Here is a 19,550-nt window from a genome sequence, read left to right as displayed (position 1 = left end):
AAGAACGTGGCAGCATAAAAGGAAATGTTTTTAGAAACAACCTGAATCTACCGTTTGCAATTTTACATGAACGGTCAGGGCTCTTCCTGTCGACAGTTCCAAAACGCACTTGACCTAACTTCTCCACCTTTTGGTACCATATTTAATGCAGCAGTGAGACAGCAGAGACTCCAAGTACTCCCGCGTTTCCGGAACAAAGGTACTACGCATTTCATTTAATGAAAGTCCTAACAAATGTACCATCAACAATCTCAGCAAAACTTAACAGCTCTGCAAAAGCATTCAGAAACAACCCATGCTGTGCAGTTTACTCGCCCTCCATCAGACGCTGGTTTGGCCACTTCTCTTACACGGAGCCGACTAATAAACAGATTTACATCAGCAGGTCACGATCAAACCACCAAATCAGAAAATGGTAGGATCCTTTTGCGTCAACACAAAAATCACATACAAGTTTAACTAAATACATTTTAATAGGACATCGTTAAATCTCGTGAGGGCTAAAAAACACAGATCTTGGGTACTTGGGTTGGCAAATAAAGACAAGAATACTAAGAAGCATTTTCCACCATTTACTCATTATCAAAAATATTTTTCAACTCTTCTTGCAAAACAGAAACAAAAAAAGTACAGACTGGACACGTACATCACATTTTTCTTCCTATGGCTTTAACCCCCCACCCTACCCACCCCACAAAACAGACGGGGGGAGAAACAAACCAAAACCAACAAAAAGATCTGACCACATTCACAGAAAATGACACCATGGTACACTACAAAACAAAAGGAGGTGTCATTTGTGTCCAAAGGTTTTTGCTTATTTCTTAGGTGAGGAACCATCATTGTACATGCTTTGTGCCAAATCAAAATACACCTAACGGTAGGTCGGGAAGCGCCGCGGGGTTCGCTGGATGAATAAAAGGAAAGATGGAAGCAGTACAGTAACGCAAAGAACTCGCATCCTATTTAACATGCTGCTGAAACAGGAATTGCCTTTTAAATTAGAAGGTAAATGTTTTGTGTTCTAGTCAGCCCATGTTTAATTTGTGCTGTACCATTCAAAGGGGAGAAATTTCTGCTTTCACGAAGTAATCTGCCTTTTTCAGGCTGCCAATGAAGCCTTAAATGCAAGACTGAATCCTGCTTATACCCTTATTTATGGATTACACAGAAATAACCCGTCAGTGCACCAAGCTGAAGCCCTACAAAGGCGCTTTCATTCTCACACCTTCTGAGATAAGCTCTCTGCCAACTTTGTGTTATTTTTCCATTTTAGGGCCTTTCAGCCCAGGTTGAAAAGCATTGCCCTTTGAAAGCTACTTTCCACATATTAGAGAAAAAGGAGATAGATTCTGGGTGGAGTGAGTTATTCTAACAAACCTCTGAAATATTTGACCTTCGACAGGAACCGACCCTCTGCCTCAGCTGACAGATGCCTGTCAGCCAAGAACTACCCTCAAGGGGATGGGTCCCACGCCTGTTGTGGTACAAACTTCATCAAACAAACAAACACACACCACCGCCCCAATGGTGGTAACTGCTGTGCAAGGCTCTCTGTATCCCAGGCACTGACTGGCAACGGGGGGGCGGGGGGGGGGGAGATATCAGCCAAGGAGTCTCTCTGTAACCCACAAAATCCCCTCTGTTTTCTGCAAGCAACAGCACTAAAATCGGCAGGAACTCAAAAAAAAGGCGGGGGGCAGGAGAAAAGGAGCGACTGGCACTAATAAAACTTGAGCCTTCTTCGTGCACAAGTGATTTTGTCGCCCCAGCCAAAATAGTCAGTGACACGCCAAGCAAACGGAGCTGGCACGGAGCGAGTAACAGATCAGGAACGTGACCCGTGGGGCTGTCAAGGAAACAACAAAAATGAACGATGTTGTTAACGGGACGGTGTATCCAAGACGGCAGTCTGACATCCTTATCTAACCAGCTGATCTTCCTGACCCTTGTCTGGAGACTGAGCTGCTTTTTGGGCTACCAGCTTTCTCAATATATTACTAATCTTTTTTATTTTTAAACTGTTCCATAGAGTAGATAACCAATTCTTGCAATCAGAAATCATCTACCCTCTTCTGAGTATTCTCCTGCTCAATGCAGCATTTCCTACGGGAGTATTAGGTGATTTTTCTAGTGACGGTGACTGTAACTAATCGGTAAGTACTTTTCTACATCATCACCTAGCACAGCTGAGATGGACTAACTAGACACCACCTTTCTACATTTCAGCAGAAGCTTTGACTGAGCACAAAGCATGACCAAGTACAATGAGGTTAATATACTCCTTGCCAAAGATCTTGTGATAAAATCATTTACATCAGCAATTGATCTCAAACTATGAGGTGCTGTAAGAACTAAAAACAGTTTTAGGGTAACTCCTCCATTATCTGCAACTATTTCCCAGACACTAATACACATAACATAGCAATGAAAAACACTTGATACAAGTGATCTAAACGCAGGAGCTCCAGCAAGTTAAACAGAACCATAGCTGCCTTAAAACTGTAGCAGTTCCCCTACTGACGGCAGGGAAAAGAAAAGAAAGACTCAACAGTCATATCTCATGTCTATAGCTTCATCCAAACTTTTATCATCGTGTGTACTGGCAGCTAAAAACGTAGTTACTGGTGACCCTGTCACATTGATTACACTGGTGCTTGTGCTGGCATTGCGCACCGCAATGCTTGTCACATTAATGCCCAAAGTAAGCCTAGTCTGCTCCAAGGCCTTCTCTGGCACTGCAAATGCCTCCAGCTTCTTCTCCCCGTTCGCCATGTATGAGTTTTGGCAGCCACGGCATATGCAGTCAAGGCAGGCTTTGCGGTTAGAATAGCAAGGGCAGCGTTGGCCACGGCATGTAAGAACACTTGGATTTTGGGTGGCACGACCACATTTACACCCTTTCTTTTCTTGTGGCTTTTTATACACAGTTTTTGTCGGGCTTCCTGGCATAACATTACTGCTAGGAACTTTCTCCTTTGTTTTGTCTTTTGTTTTCAGCACCCCCGGTTTGGCTTTCGGGTGAGATTTCTTAGGGGCGTGTTCTAAATTCTTTTTCATGCTTTTGTTAGACAGGAGCACAGTTTTACTGATTTTGGGAGTAGTGCCTCCGTTAGGTACTGTTGCGATAGGCTGCAAAGACATTTTGTTTTCCTGTTTCACTGTTACAGGAGCCGATGCTCCCAGTGTTGGGCCACAGATGATGCTGGAAATGGGTAGAGGTTGAACCTTTTCACTGTCACTTTCTGATCGAGATCGCTTTCTGTTTAACTTAACTACCTTGGGCGTCGCCGCCGTACACGAGATTCCGTGAGGAGAAGCATCTGTGGACATGAAAATGTTATGGCTAAGAGGTGGGGGGGAAAGCTGCAGGAAAGGGCCGTTAGTCATGTTTGCTTCCAGGCTGGGCTGCAAGTTAGAATCGCAGACTTCAGTATTCGAAACGGTCTCTAAGCTCCGGAGAACCTCCTCGACGCTAAGGAGAAGCGAGCCACCTGGTTTGATGTCTTCACTGAAGCTGCAGATGTCAATGCCTGTCGTACACAAGTCGCTCGTAGAAACCGCGTCACACACAGGCTGCAGGCTGCTGGAGATGTCTTCAGTTTTTATATACTCGCCAGTGCTACAGACGTCAATTGTGTTTGCGTGTTCGGGAGAAGGAATACTCACGCCAAGTTTATCTACCGAAAGCCCGTTACAATTGGGCAACCCGTTGATAACAGAACCCCTAATATCAATGTTGTGTGTGCTTTCCGGTATCGACGTAAAACTGGCTGGAGGATCAGTTGTGAGTTCTGAGGTCGAAGGTACTGGGGAATGTGTCAAACACAAAGCCAAGGCAGCGTCGGAAGATTTCTCTGCCTCTTCGTGGAGTGGTGATCCATCTTTGAGCAAAGCCAAAAGATCCGCAGAACAGTCAACTGCTTGGATAATATCTCGTGCCAGCGGAGTTTGCGTTATGTATTCGCAGAGTTTCTTATAGCAGTTCACCAAGATGCTTAGCTGCTTATTCTCCTCGAACTGTTCATAGTCCTTGCACCAGCTACATGACGGTTTCATCATCATCTTCTTGCCTTTACAAGTTTTGCAGACATAATGCTGACACGTGGAGTTGGTGGGAGCAATGGGGTCTTGTAGCAAATTACCTAAGGAAAAAAGAAAGAGAAAGATTACAGTGGACTCAAGGCGGGTTTCCAGGGTAGCATGGGATGAATTTGTTGTACTATCAAAAAAAAAAAAAAAAAAAAAAAAGCCTCAAAATATTCAGCAAGTCACAAGAAACGTCCCATCCAAACAACGGCCTGTAACAATTTTCCCAGGTGCCATATCTGGTTTTAAAACAACATTAAAAAAAAAATCAGAAGAAAACCATCACGCCATAGTTTGCAGTGCTGCTGCAGCCTTTAGAAACACTCTCAACTCAAATACCGCCAATCCCCTTGTCCCCTTCAGCGGTTTCTGCCTTTGAAACTCAGACAACACGCCAGATTTCTAAGAATTTACCAAAAGTGCAACAATAAACTCCCATGAAGAGCTACCGCAGCGATTTTAATGAAATTAGAGAAAACAAATGGCAGGAGCAGAGGGAAGCTCTAAAAGGACTGTAAAAATGATGAAATATCAACCCCGAAAGGACAGAAGACACAGCAGACTTTGTTTTACTTTTCATTGAGCTGGGACTAAAAACAGAGCCAAGCTTTGTGACAGTCAATGCCATGAATAAAGCACAAAGTTTTTCACTTTGCAAGCAACAAAAACAGTTAAATGGATCTCATGAATTCTTATAAACACTGAATAGAACACCTAGTAAAGTATTTGAATAAAAAAAACACCAAAGACTATATTGTTCTCTAATAGATTACTCTTGTGCCAAACCAGAAGGTGCAATCAGATGAGTATTAACACACGCTGGGGAGCAGTGGCTCCCAGTTTTCCAATTTGCAGACACGTATCAGTGAAATAATACTTAACATAGTGGTACTGCCACAGCCAGGATGCTCAGATACTTTAAAGTGTCAACAGCAGCGCGTGTCCTGGGCAGGAGTGAAGAAATCAGAAGAAAGGATCTTCTCCGAGATCTTACTGTTGAGAATAAAAAACCAGTAAAACCCAGTTGCTAAAGGAATCAACACACCTGACAGCACGGAAAGTTTCAGACACCCAGCACTGACAGCCTGGAAGGTTATGTCTCCGGATCTCTGAAACTGTAAAAACCTGGAAGAACGCTTTTGGTTTTATTTACGAACAAACCAAATAACACATAAGGATACGATACGAAAGAACAGAGGTAACCGAAATGCTGTATAGAAATAATCCAACTAGTAACTACATCCAGAAAATGACAGTATTGCTTTGCTACCCCTAGCCAGCTCTAGGCCAGAAAGATACTCTAACACCTAAACTAAATTTCAGAGCCTCTCTAGTCATCCGCAGCAACAGGTCTCCCCTCCTTGCCAAGCAGCAGATTTTCAGCTTTGCTCAGACCTTTCTCCCCAGAAGGAGCCTTGGCTGGATGAGTCACAACCTTCAGTGAATTCTCACCCAGATTTTCTAAAGTGAAAACATGCTGCTACCAACAAATGAGTAAAATTAAACAATTTGGGAAGAGAAAGCAAAGTGCATTTATTAAAGCAGACGGAGATAAAAAAAATCCTATCAAATATAAAGACACTTTCTCTCATCACTCACTTGCCAAGGAAATGTTAATCACACGGACCTCCGTCACAGATTCTCCTTTGAAGAGATGCCATGAACTGGGCCTAGCTGAGTGGACTGAGTTATCAGCTACCAAATAAAACCCACCCTTTCTACCTTGTGTTGCCTTAGGCGAGAACCCAAGGCCTCAGGTAGAAGAACACGACGTACTATACTAACCCTTGGCTGCAGGAGCACTTAAAATACGAAATTCATCCCTCGCTCTGTAGCTTTTGTCAAAATGTTCCCCCCCCCCCCCCCTTCCTAACCTAACCCTCCGTGCTTTTCGCTATTCAAACCACTTTTGAAAATTCAACTTTTTGTGTGTGTTTAAATAGCATATTTGCCTTAGCACAGTGATTCTGCAACACTCTTGAATTCCAGGAGCAAGCAGACTATCCCGTTTTCCCTTTGAAATCTGAATTCCCTGGTACCTCTCGGAGAAAGGGCTGCCCCACCTGAGCTGTCTTTCAGTAAAAGTGGCTTGATGTAAACTGCTTTTTGAGCAACAAATAACAAGAGCCAGTGCTGAAGTCATCATTATGTAGGGGTTTTTTTTAAATAAATTGAGAAAAAATATACTTGTCCGGAAAGCTGGCAGGTGGCACACATCTACCCAATGTCAATAATGAGAACTGTCATTGCAGCGCGACTGGAAGAGGGGCCATAGGGAAACAGGCAGTATTTGAACATGGCTAATTGAACGAGATGCAGGAGGAGCATTGAATGGGAGAAGATGTAGAACAGAGAAGGGTTCAAAGCACAATTACAGCAATACTTGATGGGAAACGCATTTCACGACCAAAGAGCAGGTATTAAACTTTTCTTTGCTGATCTAATGAGGAAGGGCTGACTGAAGAAGAGTGACTCCACAAGACCCCACCATGAGAAGACAGTAGCAAAACACTCTTGAAGTTAAGCAGTGAAGATTTAAAGCCAACAGATGGAACATGAAGTCACACAAGTCAACCTGCAGTGCAAATTTTTGTTTTTAAAGTTCCCTTTAAGTGACACTATATAAAAAGCAGTGCAGGCAAAGATGTCCATCATGGTGCTAAGACTCGATCTCATTTTGTGAGAAAAGTCTGTAACCCCCATGAGGAAAAACAAACGAAAGCTTTAAATCACATCAGCTTGTCTCAGAAGTCACGTCCTTCAGCAGAAAGCATTCACAAACAACTGACCATCCCTTCTGGATCTTGAGTCTTTCCAACGGCACACGCAGAAAGCCATGCCCCAGCCAGAGCAGCAGGCAAACACATCTAACACTCGTTCATTTAATGCCTTCAGACTTCAGAAGCCATCGTATAACTACGCACATCCACAGCACTTCGGTATGGAAAGCCCTCCATCATTAATACCCAATGAAACAAAGCAGCTGGGTGTGCTCCGTGGTCCATCGTTAGCCTCTGTTTGCTGCTTGTGATAATGAGTTATGATGAGCAATGCTTTACAGATTATGAAGCACTAAAATACTTCAGAGATGGGACCACAATATACAGTCACAACTTTAACTTTTAATTAGATCTTTAAAAAAAAAAAAAAGTCATCACCAACTGTGCATTTCTCCCAAAATAAATTTGGCTGAAACTGTTGAATGGGTACAAATGCTAAAAGTGGATACTGAAAAATTTAAATTTCCAGAAGCTCTGAGGAAAAAACAGACGGACAGACAAGACAAAACACTGCACATGCTCTCACTGAAGGAAAGAACAGAGCAAGTTCTACTCTCAGTAAATGCCAGGCAACCTACACGGGAGAGACGTTAGGAATGCCTGAGCTGTGGGAATATTTTCAGTTTCAGCTCATATCTCATTGAATATTCAAAGTGTCTTTCTCATATGGATTCTGTGGCACCTATCACTCTCTCCAGCTTTAGTATCGTTAAGCTAAAAAAGAGTCAACCATGAGATGCAAATTTACAGAAAATTAAGTTTCATTACTTTTAATAATCAGGGCACGGTATTAAGTCAGCAGCACTGTCCCAGAAAGACACCACCTGAGCTGCGACCCGGAAGCTGGAGGTACAAACTCGGGGACGTTCCAAACTGTTGGACTGTACAGGCTCCCAAGGCATAATGTTCATTCGATGTGCAAATTACCGAATCTTCCCAGATGAAAATTATGAACTCCACCAAGAAAATAAAACCAGGAAGGATTCCAAGATGTTATCTAGCCCACCCTCAAACTGCCAAGAATAACCACCCTGAGTCAGACCAAAGATCCATCTAGCCCAGTAGGCCGTCTCACCAGTGGCCAAACGCGGACGCTTAGGGCACAGAGTAAGAACAAGGCAAGCAAACTCTTAACACTTAACAGCCATCATTAGCAGAGATACTTCCCGCAGGAGACGGGGTGTCCATGTACTCAGTTACCCTCAGATTCTCTCCTTAGGCTTGCCTCATCTCCTCCTTAACTATTTCAAATGTCGTCAGTCACAACAGGCTTTGACAAGAAGCTCCCCGGTCAACTACCCATTGTGCGGAGAATGACCTTTTGTTTTGAACATTACTCTTACTAGTTTCACTTGACGACCTCTGGTTCTTGTGTTGGATGAGGCAACAGTCAGCCCCTTCCCTCTCTCCCACACTACTCATGGTTTTGCAGACACCTACCGCGTAACCCTCCAAGCTGTCTCTTTCCCAGACTGTACAGAGTTGTTCCTTACATAGGATCACCCTTCCCCTGACTCTTCCACGGTTCTTTTTTTGAGATGAGGGGACCACAACTGCAACAGCGTAAGATACAGGTGAACCATACCCTTATACGGTGCCATAATAAAGTTCTCCTCTCCATTCTCTATTCCAGGCTTTATTTTCAGCATTTGCTTTGCTTTTTTGATTGACACTCGGTACCGAGCTGATACTCTCATGGAGTTTTCTATTGCAAGGCCAAGATCTCACTTTTGGCTGGTAGCCATCAGTGCTACCCCTCTCTATAAATTTAAAAATTCATATCGATCTGCAAGATATAAAAATGATGGGCTCTCAGAAGTTAATATTTTTCCATGTTTATAATTTCATATTTATCTAAGCTGAATTTAATTTGTCATTTTATTGTGCAGTCATTCATCCACATAAGATCTTTCCACAGTTGCTCAATGCAAGCCTTCATTTCTACCACCCGAAATAGCTTGGTATTACCGAACTTTGCCTCATCTTTTCTCACTCTCTTTTGCAAGGGGTATATTAATACACCAAAAGCAAACTCATATTCTTACAAAGCTTCCAATAACAGGCTTTCCGTAAACAACATCAGTTCTTAAATTTCAGAAAGGTCACTAAGCACCTCCATTAACATGAGCACTTACATTTAATAAGCTGCATATACAGAGGAAATACTTTTAATATATTATTTACAAAATATCACAGCTGTCCTGGAAAAGCTGCTACCAGCAGGGAGGTCATTTAAACCACAAGGAATACTTCCTATTGCGTTCCTTAATGAGCATTACTTCACAGCTGCAGGAAGAGGGGAAGCATCTGCAAATTGTATCTCGGAGACCAAAGGCAGGAGAAGAATTGGGAATCAAAGCAATTGTGAGGTTCATTTATCCAGCAAATGTGCTCCAGATAGATGAAATTCACTGAGAAGACAGACTTCAACAGGTCACCTCCTTCCATTCTCATCTATCCTCAGCAAAGGCAGAAATACGATGCCCTAGAGAAGGGGTGAAACACCAGTAACTACTTCAGCACCCTTGGAAAAGCCTACTGAAACTTTATGTACTGCCTTTTTTAACAGCTCACAGTCTTAGGAACGATGTAACTATTAAATCTTAATTTGATGAAGTAGAAAAAAATATGAAGTCAAATTTTGTTAGAAGTGTAAATAAATGGATCACTGGGGTTAATCTCCAACATTCAGGTCTGCCAAAACAAAGTTTTTAATCCTCGACTGCATTCATATCACTGGAAATCACCCTCGTTTTATAGTGCGCGGCAAGCAGCGGGCAGCTCAGCAGCACAGCCCTCTGCTCCTCTCGCTCTCCACCTGACTGAAGTGGCAAAACGAGGACTGGCGCCCATGAAGAAGGGGAGAAGACGGAAGGTAAGAAAGGTCACCCACACCAGTTAATCTGTTAAGACCAGACATTACAATGACCACGATGGCATTTTTAAACTAATTATTGCAGAAAGCTTCTGTGAACTTGGGATTAGTCAAGACAGAAATTCCACAGCTCTGTTAAATCTAGCAAGTTTAAGAAAATAGGAAGCTATAATCAACCTGATGAAGCACACATATGCTTCCATATTACACTTAATATATGAGAAGCACCTCGAAGTAATAACCAGAAGCTGGCAATTAACCAGACTGCTACACTTGCAGCATTTCCATTTCTGGATTAAACATGATCTGATTGTTTCTACTAAAATAATTAGCAACAGGCAGTAAGCGCTAACAAATTGCTACATTCAAGCCTGAGAGTGAACCACCTCCTGATGGGAGCTAGCTCTCACCGACTGGTGACACCGCTCCATAGGCTCCCTGAAGGTCAGCTGCCCATTCACTTGCAGCTCAAGTGCTTCAGCTGAAGCGGCCTCTGAAAGGAAAAGGCTTGCTCCCGCCACCACCTCCCCTGCAACTGCCCCCTTCTCCAACCCCACGCAGCATCTTTTCACCTAGGACATCAGCAGCTGGATCCGACTGAAGAGTAAGTCGCTCAATGAGGTTTCAAAGCAAAACATGCAAAAAAAAAATATGACCACAAAAGCAGTAGCATTTTCAGAGTTTGATTAAAAAAAAACCCTAAAAGCACTATTTGCAAAACTATTTGACGACAGAAAGGCAGGCAGGCATATGATAAGTAGTGAAAAGGCCTGTTAACCATCTGCAGAAAAATAAAACACACAAGTAAGATCTGTTTTATATGGGTGAAAGATCTGGATGCTTACTAGAAAAGATGACCACTAAATACACTCAAAACCAGAGCAGCTGCAAGAGAGCTCAGTGCAAGGGACGACTGCCACAGACAAGATGACAGCAAAAGGTCTCCTTCCACAGATCTTGAGCCCTAACAAAAATCCCCTCCACACCGTGCGCTCCAGCTGGTGGGCTTGAACCGTGGCCTGGTTGATACCTTTCACAAATACTGCACCGAAGTCGAGAGGCAGACTGACCAGCTGGGAATCTGTCCTACCCCTGCTCTGACAAACTGTCCCTGTTAGAAAAACGTTTGGCCACTCTTCTCATCACGCTACTGGCTCACCTGGCAGAGGTGCCACCTCTCACCCAGCTATCCCACACCCGCTTCCCAGCGTTCAGGAAACAAACCAGCGTTTGCAGCGGCCACGCTCCTGGCCGATAGGCACGAAGATGCAAGACGCATTAGCGGTATCACTAGCACAAAACTTTGAACCTGTCTACAAAACGCGGATTGTAAGTAAGAGGAGTTCACAATGACAGCACTAGAAATGTACTTATCCTGGAATGTTTTTTTGTGAGATGAGGTTTCGTAGACAGAAATAGTTTTATTTAGCCAAATACTAGAAACAGAAATAAGTGCCCAAGACTATCAGCACACGACCCTTTTTCAGATCTGAAAAAGTAAGAGTTTACCCGTGAGCTAAATGATAGTATTTCTTCCTGAAAATACCATCCTGCTCTTAGACCACCACAGCTGCAACAACAGTGCCACTCGAATTTGTCGGGAGACATTCACAAGCATTGACAGGTTCCCTGTCAGGTGAAATGGAAACATGGGGGGGACACAAATAGCAATAAAAAAAAGACTTCTTTCAAATTTTATCAGATAAAACATTCTGCTGGCTGCCAAATGTTTCTGAGCATCCTCTGCCAACAAACTATGAAAAATTAGCTACAGAAATGATTACCCTCATATAGGGATGATCGTGACTAAAGAACTAATGATTGTATAACCCTAGAAAAATAAAAACTGCACTATTTTTATCCAAACACCATGGGAATCCAAATTAACCGTGATAAGAATACAGTTAAACTATTTTTCTGCATATCTGGAGAAATACAGTCAATCTCTTTAGCCAAAGTTCAAGAAAAAAAAACAGAAATATGACAACAAATTGCACTTTAACTGTAGAAGGGACTGCTTTGTTCTCTTGACTCCACCCCCTGGATAAGAAACAACAGAAGAGACTTTACCAAGTCCTATGTCAGAGTTACATTTCTGTTTGAAAGTGTATCTTTACGAAATCACTGACTGGAAAAAGTCTAAATGCATGTTACCAAACTAGGTGGCAAAGTTCAAGCTTTGTAATAAACGGGCTTTAAAAAGATAAATTCATCTTTATCACCATCCACTGTAAAATTTTCACATAATGATGTCTTCCAGAAGTCAAGGTTGCTGTATTTTAAGAGGTTTTAAATGGTAAAGTGAAGATTTCTCCTATGGGTATAAGATTAATTTAACACATTTCTATGCGGCATACACACTCAAGAGAGTTAAAAGTTGCTTTGAAAGTTATAGATCAAGTTAATTATATTGATCACAAACAAAAAAGTTATGAAAACTGTTCCCCAACACGGACACACAAAAATTCTCAGGCCATCAACCGCGCAACCTTAAAGTGCGCTGTGCTCTTCAAGCCCAGCAGAGAAGGAGCAAGCCCTGTGCTGTGACTGCAAGGCCCAGGAGACAGAGAATAACAAATTACATCATCGAAGGACTTCAAAGTGAATTCCTTCCTAAGAGCAGGAAAATTTTTGCTATCTGGACAGCACAGTGCTCAAGAAAGAATGCACAGCACAACCTTTCTGAAGTCATACACTAGATGCAAAGAATCTTTTCTGCCCTCACAAAGAACTCCAACATAATATCCAGCAACTGCTTACTCCGTATTTAGCCAGCCTAACCGGTAAATCATAACATAGTAAGAAAACAAAACGAAAGAAATCTGTGTTTGAACACACTATGTCCATAGACCTGGACAACTAAGCTGCCCCAGTAAAGATGCCTCTTGGCAACATATTAACTTTTCTTTAAACACTCTGAAACGCACTCCGTTTAATCAATATCCTCAGGCAACCATCAAAACCAGTCTATCATCTCCCATTGCCTCCCTGAGAAACACATTCAAATCGCATCAGAGGAGAACACCGCAGTCTTCACTTTGTGACCTTCCTTTGAAGCCCCGTATCAACCAGCTGTCAAGGTGGAAACCACAGTTACTTCTCTTCCTACTCCCCAATTTTATTCTAAGACAGAGGAGTATTTTTAGTTTAGAAACCAATTTAAATTCAACTGGTAGAACTTTATGTTATCAAAACATATGCAGTACAATGCAGACAACCTTGAAAAAGCAGTTCTCCCAGGAGTCACACGCAGGATTTAAAAACAGGAAAGGGAAACAGTGAATTTAAGAAGATTTTAAGAGGAAGAGAAATCGGCCAGCGTGTTCTTGGCTAAAAATCGGTGTATTCAGAGAAGTGTGAGTGGACATTTTATAGACATTTTCCCATGCTGGTTATCTCCAAAACAAGAGGAAAAAGAATACCTGTAGCAGAAGTTATTTGATAGGTACTTAGACCCATAGTCTATATTCCCCGAACGTTGTTTCAGAGATTCTGGTTATTTTGCACAGTCTTCAGAAATTCAGAAGTATTTTGATCACCATTCATGTAATTTTTAAGGGGAAAATAACATACTTTTAAAAACTACCAATATGTGATAGCTGGACAGTACTCTTCATCATTGAAAACGGAGGGGGAAAAAAAAAAGTTAATGAAAAAATACCTAAAAATAGACACCGATCCAGACCACTTTTCAAACATAAAAGGCAACTCTGATCTGGCAGCACCGACCATGAATCGGCCTTCCCTCTCCTTAATCTAGAGAGAATGGACAAGAAATAAGAGTTCTAGGCTAAACTTATCCATCACAAAACTTAAATATGCTTTTTCACTTTAAAACTCTCATATCCAGGCTTAACTCACTCAGTTATGGCTCACACCCCAAACAGAAAATCCAGTATCATGCATATAATTAAATTTTATTAGTAGTGGGAGTTTGTTTCTTCTGCCTTCTTTCATCTCTGTGACCAGAAACTGAATTTTCTAGATAGTTTCAATCTGTTTAGGTGTCACCCAACTATCTTCTCTTCCCTGAAGGATGTCACTTAACTGCTGCGTGCCTCAGACTGCCTCAATACCATCAGTGAGAAAGAGACTTTGCTTACTGTAGAGCTATAATTCACTCGCATTCCACTTGCTTGTGGTGCTTCTTCCCTTAGATACTAGTAGAAATTTTTGTGTGAAAGTTTTATGAAATTGCACAGGTCTAATTCACAATTTCCCAATGACAAAGTATAGCGTGAAGTAACAAGCTCTACTTGGGATCCATAACCACGCCACAAAGAGCTACAGACGGGCGCTCAGGAGGAGGTCACACCATGCACTGGTGTGGGGAGGGGGCAGTCAGAACTGCAGAAGCAATGGAGAACTAGGTCTGCGAAGGGCAAGGAAGAAGAGGAGAAGCCTTCACAGTCCAACAACAGACAATTTTACGCACCAACTATAGAGAAATTTCAAACCTAGCTAGCAGAGTGAGTTCCGTAAGACTCAAACTTACAGTATAAAACTTTCATAAAATAGGCTAATACTTTTACACAAGAGCAGGATGGAAATAACATCCCTACATCTTTATATAGGAAGACAAAAAGGGGTGTTTTGTGGGGGGTTTTTTTGGTTTTTTTGGTAATCTATGCCATTCTCCATGCTTAGGAGTTGCTTCCATAGTGCTGCTTTACCGTTTAGCCTCCAACTCTCTAACTAAAATTATCAAGATTGACCTCAAAACACTTGACAGGACCTGTATAAGGTACCAGTCAGTACCATCACGTTGTTTCTTTGTTCCTTCCCACCCCTTAATCTCCCTTAAACCACATGTTGTCTCACATCCCCTTACTTAGATTACAGGATGTTTCAGGCAAGAACTATATTCTTATCCTGTATTTCTACAGCACAAGCTGCAGCTGGGTTCCAGGCCAAACGTAAAGCGCTGTCCTAAAGCCCTGCAACCTTTCAAGCACTCTCACATTCTAAATCAGCAATAATAATCTTTCACACACTTTTAAAATGCCTTTCAGAGGTTCCAGGATGAAGTTTTCCATGGATAAAAAGCTAAGCTGGTCTGACTGGCAATTCCTTACAAGCACTTTAACCGTATTTCAAAAACAGGCTGTTAATGCTGAAAAGCCAAGTGAACCTTTGCATGACTTGCAGTAACGTACATGCTATGTGAAACAGAGAGGCACTTTTAAGAAGAGTTTCACCCCAATAGGCGGCACTTTTAAAACACAGAAGTTTGTTGCATAAATTCTACTAAGCTATTTTAAAATGAAATGTGGTATTAACATGCAATTTAATAATCATCACTTTAGTCCAGAAACTGAAACTCAGATTTCAGATGCTCAGAACACATACGGCACATACCTTCTGCCTAATGCACACTCGGGAGCAGTTATTTTTAAGTTTTAAAAGCTCTAGGGAATACCGTCTTCTAAATCCCTGTAAAAGGATGATGCATTACCTACAACACCATCTAGGAAACTATCACATGACCACACTTAAATCCTAGAAACATGCACCACCACACCATCAACATAATTTAACCTTTACAATCCATTAGGTAAGGCAGAGACCTCAAATTCACCTAGAACAGATTTAGTGGACTTACAGTTATGACTTTCTGCTGATGGAACTTCATATATGCCAATCTGAATCTAGAATCAGAGCTTTAATTAGAATTTCATAATTTCCAAAAACTTCTGCCACCCCTCCTGTGTGAGCAGGTTTAAAAGACTTATCAGGTCAAAAGAAAATGAGTTGGCTTCTGTCTAGTGCATTGAGAAAACAGTGAAAGCACAATAACGTTAATTGATTTATACTGCTGTCACTAATTTCTTCTAAAAACAATTCTCTAAAATTAAAGGGATGATGTTGACTGTGGAGTTAATACCTACAGCATAACAAAGCATTACAGAATGCATTCAGAGAGATTAAATACTGAGGAAAGGCTGATGACATAACGAGCACTAATTTGGGGAGTAATTTCCCAAGGGAAGTCCTAGAACTCCAACACTTGAGATTTTAACCAAGTGTGGGGGTTTTATGCATTACTGATAATTCACGCAGCACTTCTCCAACAAAGCATGATTTTTAAACATTTACAGTCAAGCCCGCATCCTACCAAGATCTGTGCAAGGAAATTACCAGACAAAGTTCCATGCACCTGCAGCCATACCCAGGTATTTGGATCACATGGTCTAGAGACAAACAGGGTAGAAGAAGTGAGCATCTGAAACGTTTTTACATATTTAAAAAAACGCACACCGTAAAGTTTAGGGTGGTCATAGCACTCACTCTTGCGATCATGACATCTCACAAGGTAATCTTTACTTCAGTACTTAAACCTTACCTTTTAAAACACTAAAGTTAAAAAGGTTTTGACGGTCAGCTAGGCTTTAAACGACCTTAAATATGCAGAAGGTGTAACAGCTCTTGGCAATAACGTGTACTGAGAGGAAAAAAAAAGTATTTAAAAAATCTCATAGCAAGGCCAGAGGGCCAAAGAGAGAAAGAGGCACCAATATTCACCCATGACAGAGTGGAAGAAACGGAACACAAACAGCAAACAACAAAAAGACAGTCGATTTGCCTTTACCAGTCTGAGCTGAAGATTTATGGCTGCTAGTCAACATCAGAGTGGACAGTTTGTGTCGGGCAGGACCACTCTCCCATGACTAACTGCCTGCAGGTTCAAGAAAGACACTTTACTAACTCTGCAGGACAGAAACTGTCTTTTACTGCACAGCTTCACAGAGAGCCTGGTATGTACCGAGGCCTCAGTACACTGCCACGCCACAAACAGGAGCCCAAGACACAGCGACAACTGGGGAATCACTCGTAGACAAAATACCTGAAACAAACAGCAGCTACAGTTACCTGAAAGCTAATCACAGGAGGAAAAAAATACAAGTACCCTTAAAATTCAAAGAAAAGAAGGGATGAAGAGAGAAAGTGGAAACATCAGGAAGTAGTTTCTAAGTAGGAATAGCCACGGAAGCACAAGTCAATAGAGAGAACAAACTAAAAAGGGTGGTCTGCTCTACCAAACTGAGAGTGAGAGAAAAGCCAAGCAAGAAAAGCCAAAGTGGGGGAAAACAGCTTAGGAATTTGGGCAGGGACAAATTAAAGATAGACGATTTCAATAGCACGGAGTGTAAAAGCAAGATTGCAAAAGGCCAAGAAGGGAAGAAGTCAAGGCAAGGAGAACAAAGAACACATCTCAGAAGACCAGTCTTAAAGCGGAGAGGCCAGATAGCACAGTAGTTAGAAACACGTAGTCCCCATGTAAATATCTTATTAAAAAAAAAAAACAGAAAAATATTAGCATATTTTTAGGCAAAAGCAGTCTGATGAATGACCAAAAGCAAGAAGGATTTACAGAAAAAAAGCACAGTTAGGGATTGGAATTAACAGGGTAACAAGCAAGAGATAAAGAACAGAGGTGCATCGATCTTGACATCAGGGTTACGTGAGAAAAAAAAACCTTAGACAAATTATTTCAGGAAATGACGACGCAGTGATCCTGGGAACAGGCTCCCTCTTTCCCAGTACAAACAGATCTCTATTTTCTAAGACTTTAAATGGGAGGAGCCAATAGCTACAGGATAGGAAGCATCCAACACTGGTGGTTTAGCAGCCTCAACAGTTGAAATCCTGATCCTGTAAATAAATACGATATTTAACTTTATAAACCCCAGTAATTCAATTAAATCTTAGCATGACCACACACACTAGTAAAGATAAAACACATGCAAATATTGTGGACTTAAGTCCCCTCTGTTACAGAGAATACAAACACATGCAGGGCCGGGACTTAAAACTACCAGAGGAAAAACAAGGAGAATTAACACAATTAATCAACTGAGAAGTCTAACAGCTCAAACTCCCTCTCCCAACACCGACAAAGGCTTCGAGGGAAGGCTAAGGCAAGGCTGACAGCTTATTCCAGAGCTTCCTACCAGGAACGGACACGTGCCCCCACTTCACCAACACCACAGAACGCAATTCCTCCCCGGTGTTCCCCAGACCCAATACTGAAATTCTGGGCATCTGCTTTTGCCCGCAGAATGAAGAACGCTCTTTTTTTGGGGAGCAGGGAAATCCTAGCAGACTTTCAGCCTATTTAATTTTTAAGGTTATAAGACAACTGTCTGCTATGTGCAAAAAAAAAAAAACACAACCCCAAACCTAAACACTGTGTGCTTAAAATTCCTGGCTTTCAACCCGAGTTACTTTTTTGTTCTTTACATTTTCTGGGGGGAGTACAAAGTTCTCACCTCCTGCCTTCATGGCCTGGATGTTGTTTTGAGTATCCCTCACCACGCTCGCTCCGTCTGTGAAGCAGCCGGCTCCCCGACACCGGGGTGCTCCCGCAGCCCCCTCAGCTCCCGCTCCCCCAGCGGCACCCAGCCACAGCCACCACGCGCGACGTCGGGGGCAAAACGGTCTCCGCAAACGCAACGTTTTCCTCACAGCCCGCCCGTTACACCCGCACCCAGCCCCCCCTCCCCGGGGTGTTTTTCCGGGGAGGGGGCGGGCCCAGCCCGCGGGATATTCCCGCACCGCAGCCCCCCCCGGCCGCCCACGTGGGCGCCGCCGCCGCCACCCCCCCCCCCATCCCAAAGGCTGAGGGAAATAATAAAGTTTCCCGGGCCGCCTCCGTGCGTGGGCCCGGCTCCCGGTGCGGGAGGAGCCCCCCGACCGCGACGAGCCCCGGGGGGGGTCACTGTGCAAGGAACAAAAGAAAGATCCTCACCGCAGACGCAGCAGGAGAGGGACTGCCTGAAGTAGGGCAGGAGCTTGTTAATCTCTGTAAAGGACTGGGGATCCCCAGGGTCGTAGTTGAGCACCAGGCGGCTCGCTGAAACGTAGAGAGCAGTGGCATTCACCGGGTTCATCGCAGCCGCTTCGCACGCCGCCGGCTCCGGGGTGAGAAGAACGCGCGGCGCCGAGTCCGCGCCGGCCGAGCGGGCAGGCGGCCCCGGGGCGGGGGCAGGCGGCCCCGGGGCGGGGGCAGGCCGGGTGTCACCTTGGTCCGGGGCCACCTGGAGCCGCGCGGCGGCGGCAGCGCGGAGGCCGCGCCGGCCCTGTCAGAGGGGCCGCGCCGGCTCCTCCTCCGCCTCCAGCGGGGCCTGGCTCCCCAGCAGCGGCCTCGGCCCGCCCGCGGCCGCGCAGCGCAGGGAGGCGGCGGCGGCGCTACTCCAGGCTGCGGGCCATGCCGGGCCGCCCTCCCCCGGGCCCTGCTCCTCTCCCAGCGGACGCTGCCTCAGCGGCGGCCCGGCATGGCGGCGGCCGCAGGGAGGAACCGCGAAGGCAGCTCAGGGCGGCGGCGGGCCGGGCCGCGCTGCCCGATCCGGCAGCGGGGGAGGGAGGGAGGGAGGGAGGGAAGGAGGGAGGCGGATGCACCTGGGCCTCAGCGCGGCCGCATCACCGCGGCGCCGCCGCGGCCTCCTCCGCGGGGCCGGTGGCTGCTGGCTGCGCGGCCGCGGGGCAGGGGGCCGCTCGCCGGGCAAGGATCCGCCGCCCGATCCGCGCCGCAATGTCAATAGCAACCGTTAGGTCCGACCGTCACTGCGGAGCCATCGCCGCTGCCGTCTGCCGCCCGGCACTGCGCATGCGCGGCCGGGCCGCTTCCCTCCCCGCAGCGGGGGCCCATCCCGCGGCGCGGGGGGGGGGGAGGGAGAGAGCGGCGCCCTCTAGCGGGGCCCCCGCGCGCCGCCGCGGGGAGCGAGGCTGCCCTGCCGCCCTCGGCCTGGGCGCGGCGCCGGCCGGAGGGAGAGGGCGGGCGCGCGCGCGCCGCAGCGGTCGCCTCA

General features: G+C 44.5%; 1 protein-coding gene across 1 annotated transcript; it reads right to left on the bottom strand.

The window, feature by feature from the left end:
* Positions 1-454: 454 nt before the first annotated feature.
* On the bottom strand, positions 455-18,744 carry MSL2 (MSL complex subunit 2). Its single transcript, XM_075417673.1, has 2 exons — positions 18,494-18,744; positions 455-4,145 (listed from the first exon to the last, which is right to left on the bottom strand). Exons 1-2 carry the CDS (start codon positions 18,633-18,635, stop codon positions 2,548-2,550), a joined length of 1,740 nt encoding a protein of 579 aa, XP_075273788.1. The 5' UTR covers positions 18,636-18,744; the 3' UTR covers positions 455-2,547.
* Positions 18,745-19,550: the final 806 nt, after the last annotated feature.

Source organism: Opisthocomus hoazin, chromosome 4 (genome assembly GCF_030867145.1).
Source record: "Opisthocomus hoazin isolate bOpiHoa1 chromosome 4, bOpiHoa1.hap1, whole genome shotgun sequence".
NCBI classification, from domain to species: Eukaryota; Metazoa; Chordata; class Aves; order Opisthocomiformes; family Opisthocomidae; genus Opisthocomus; species Opisthocomus hoazin.
The sequence above is the reverse complement of the archived record's forward strand: the minus strand, read 5'-3'. Positions and strand labels throughout refer to the sequence as shown.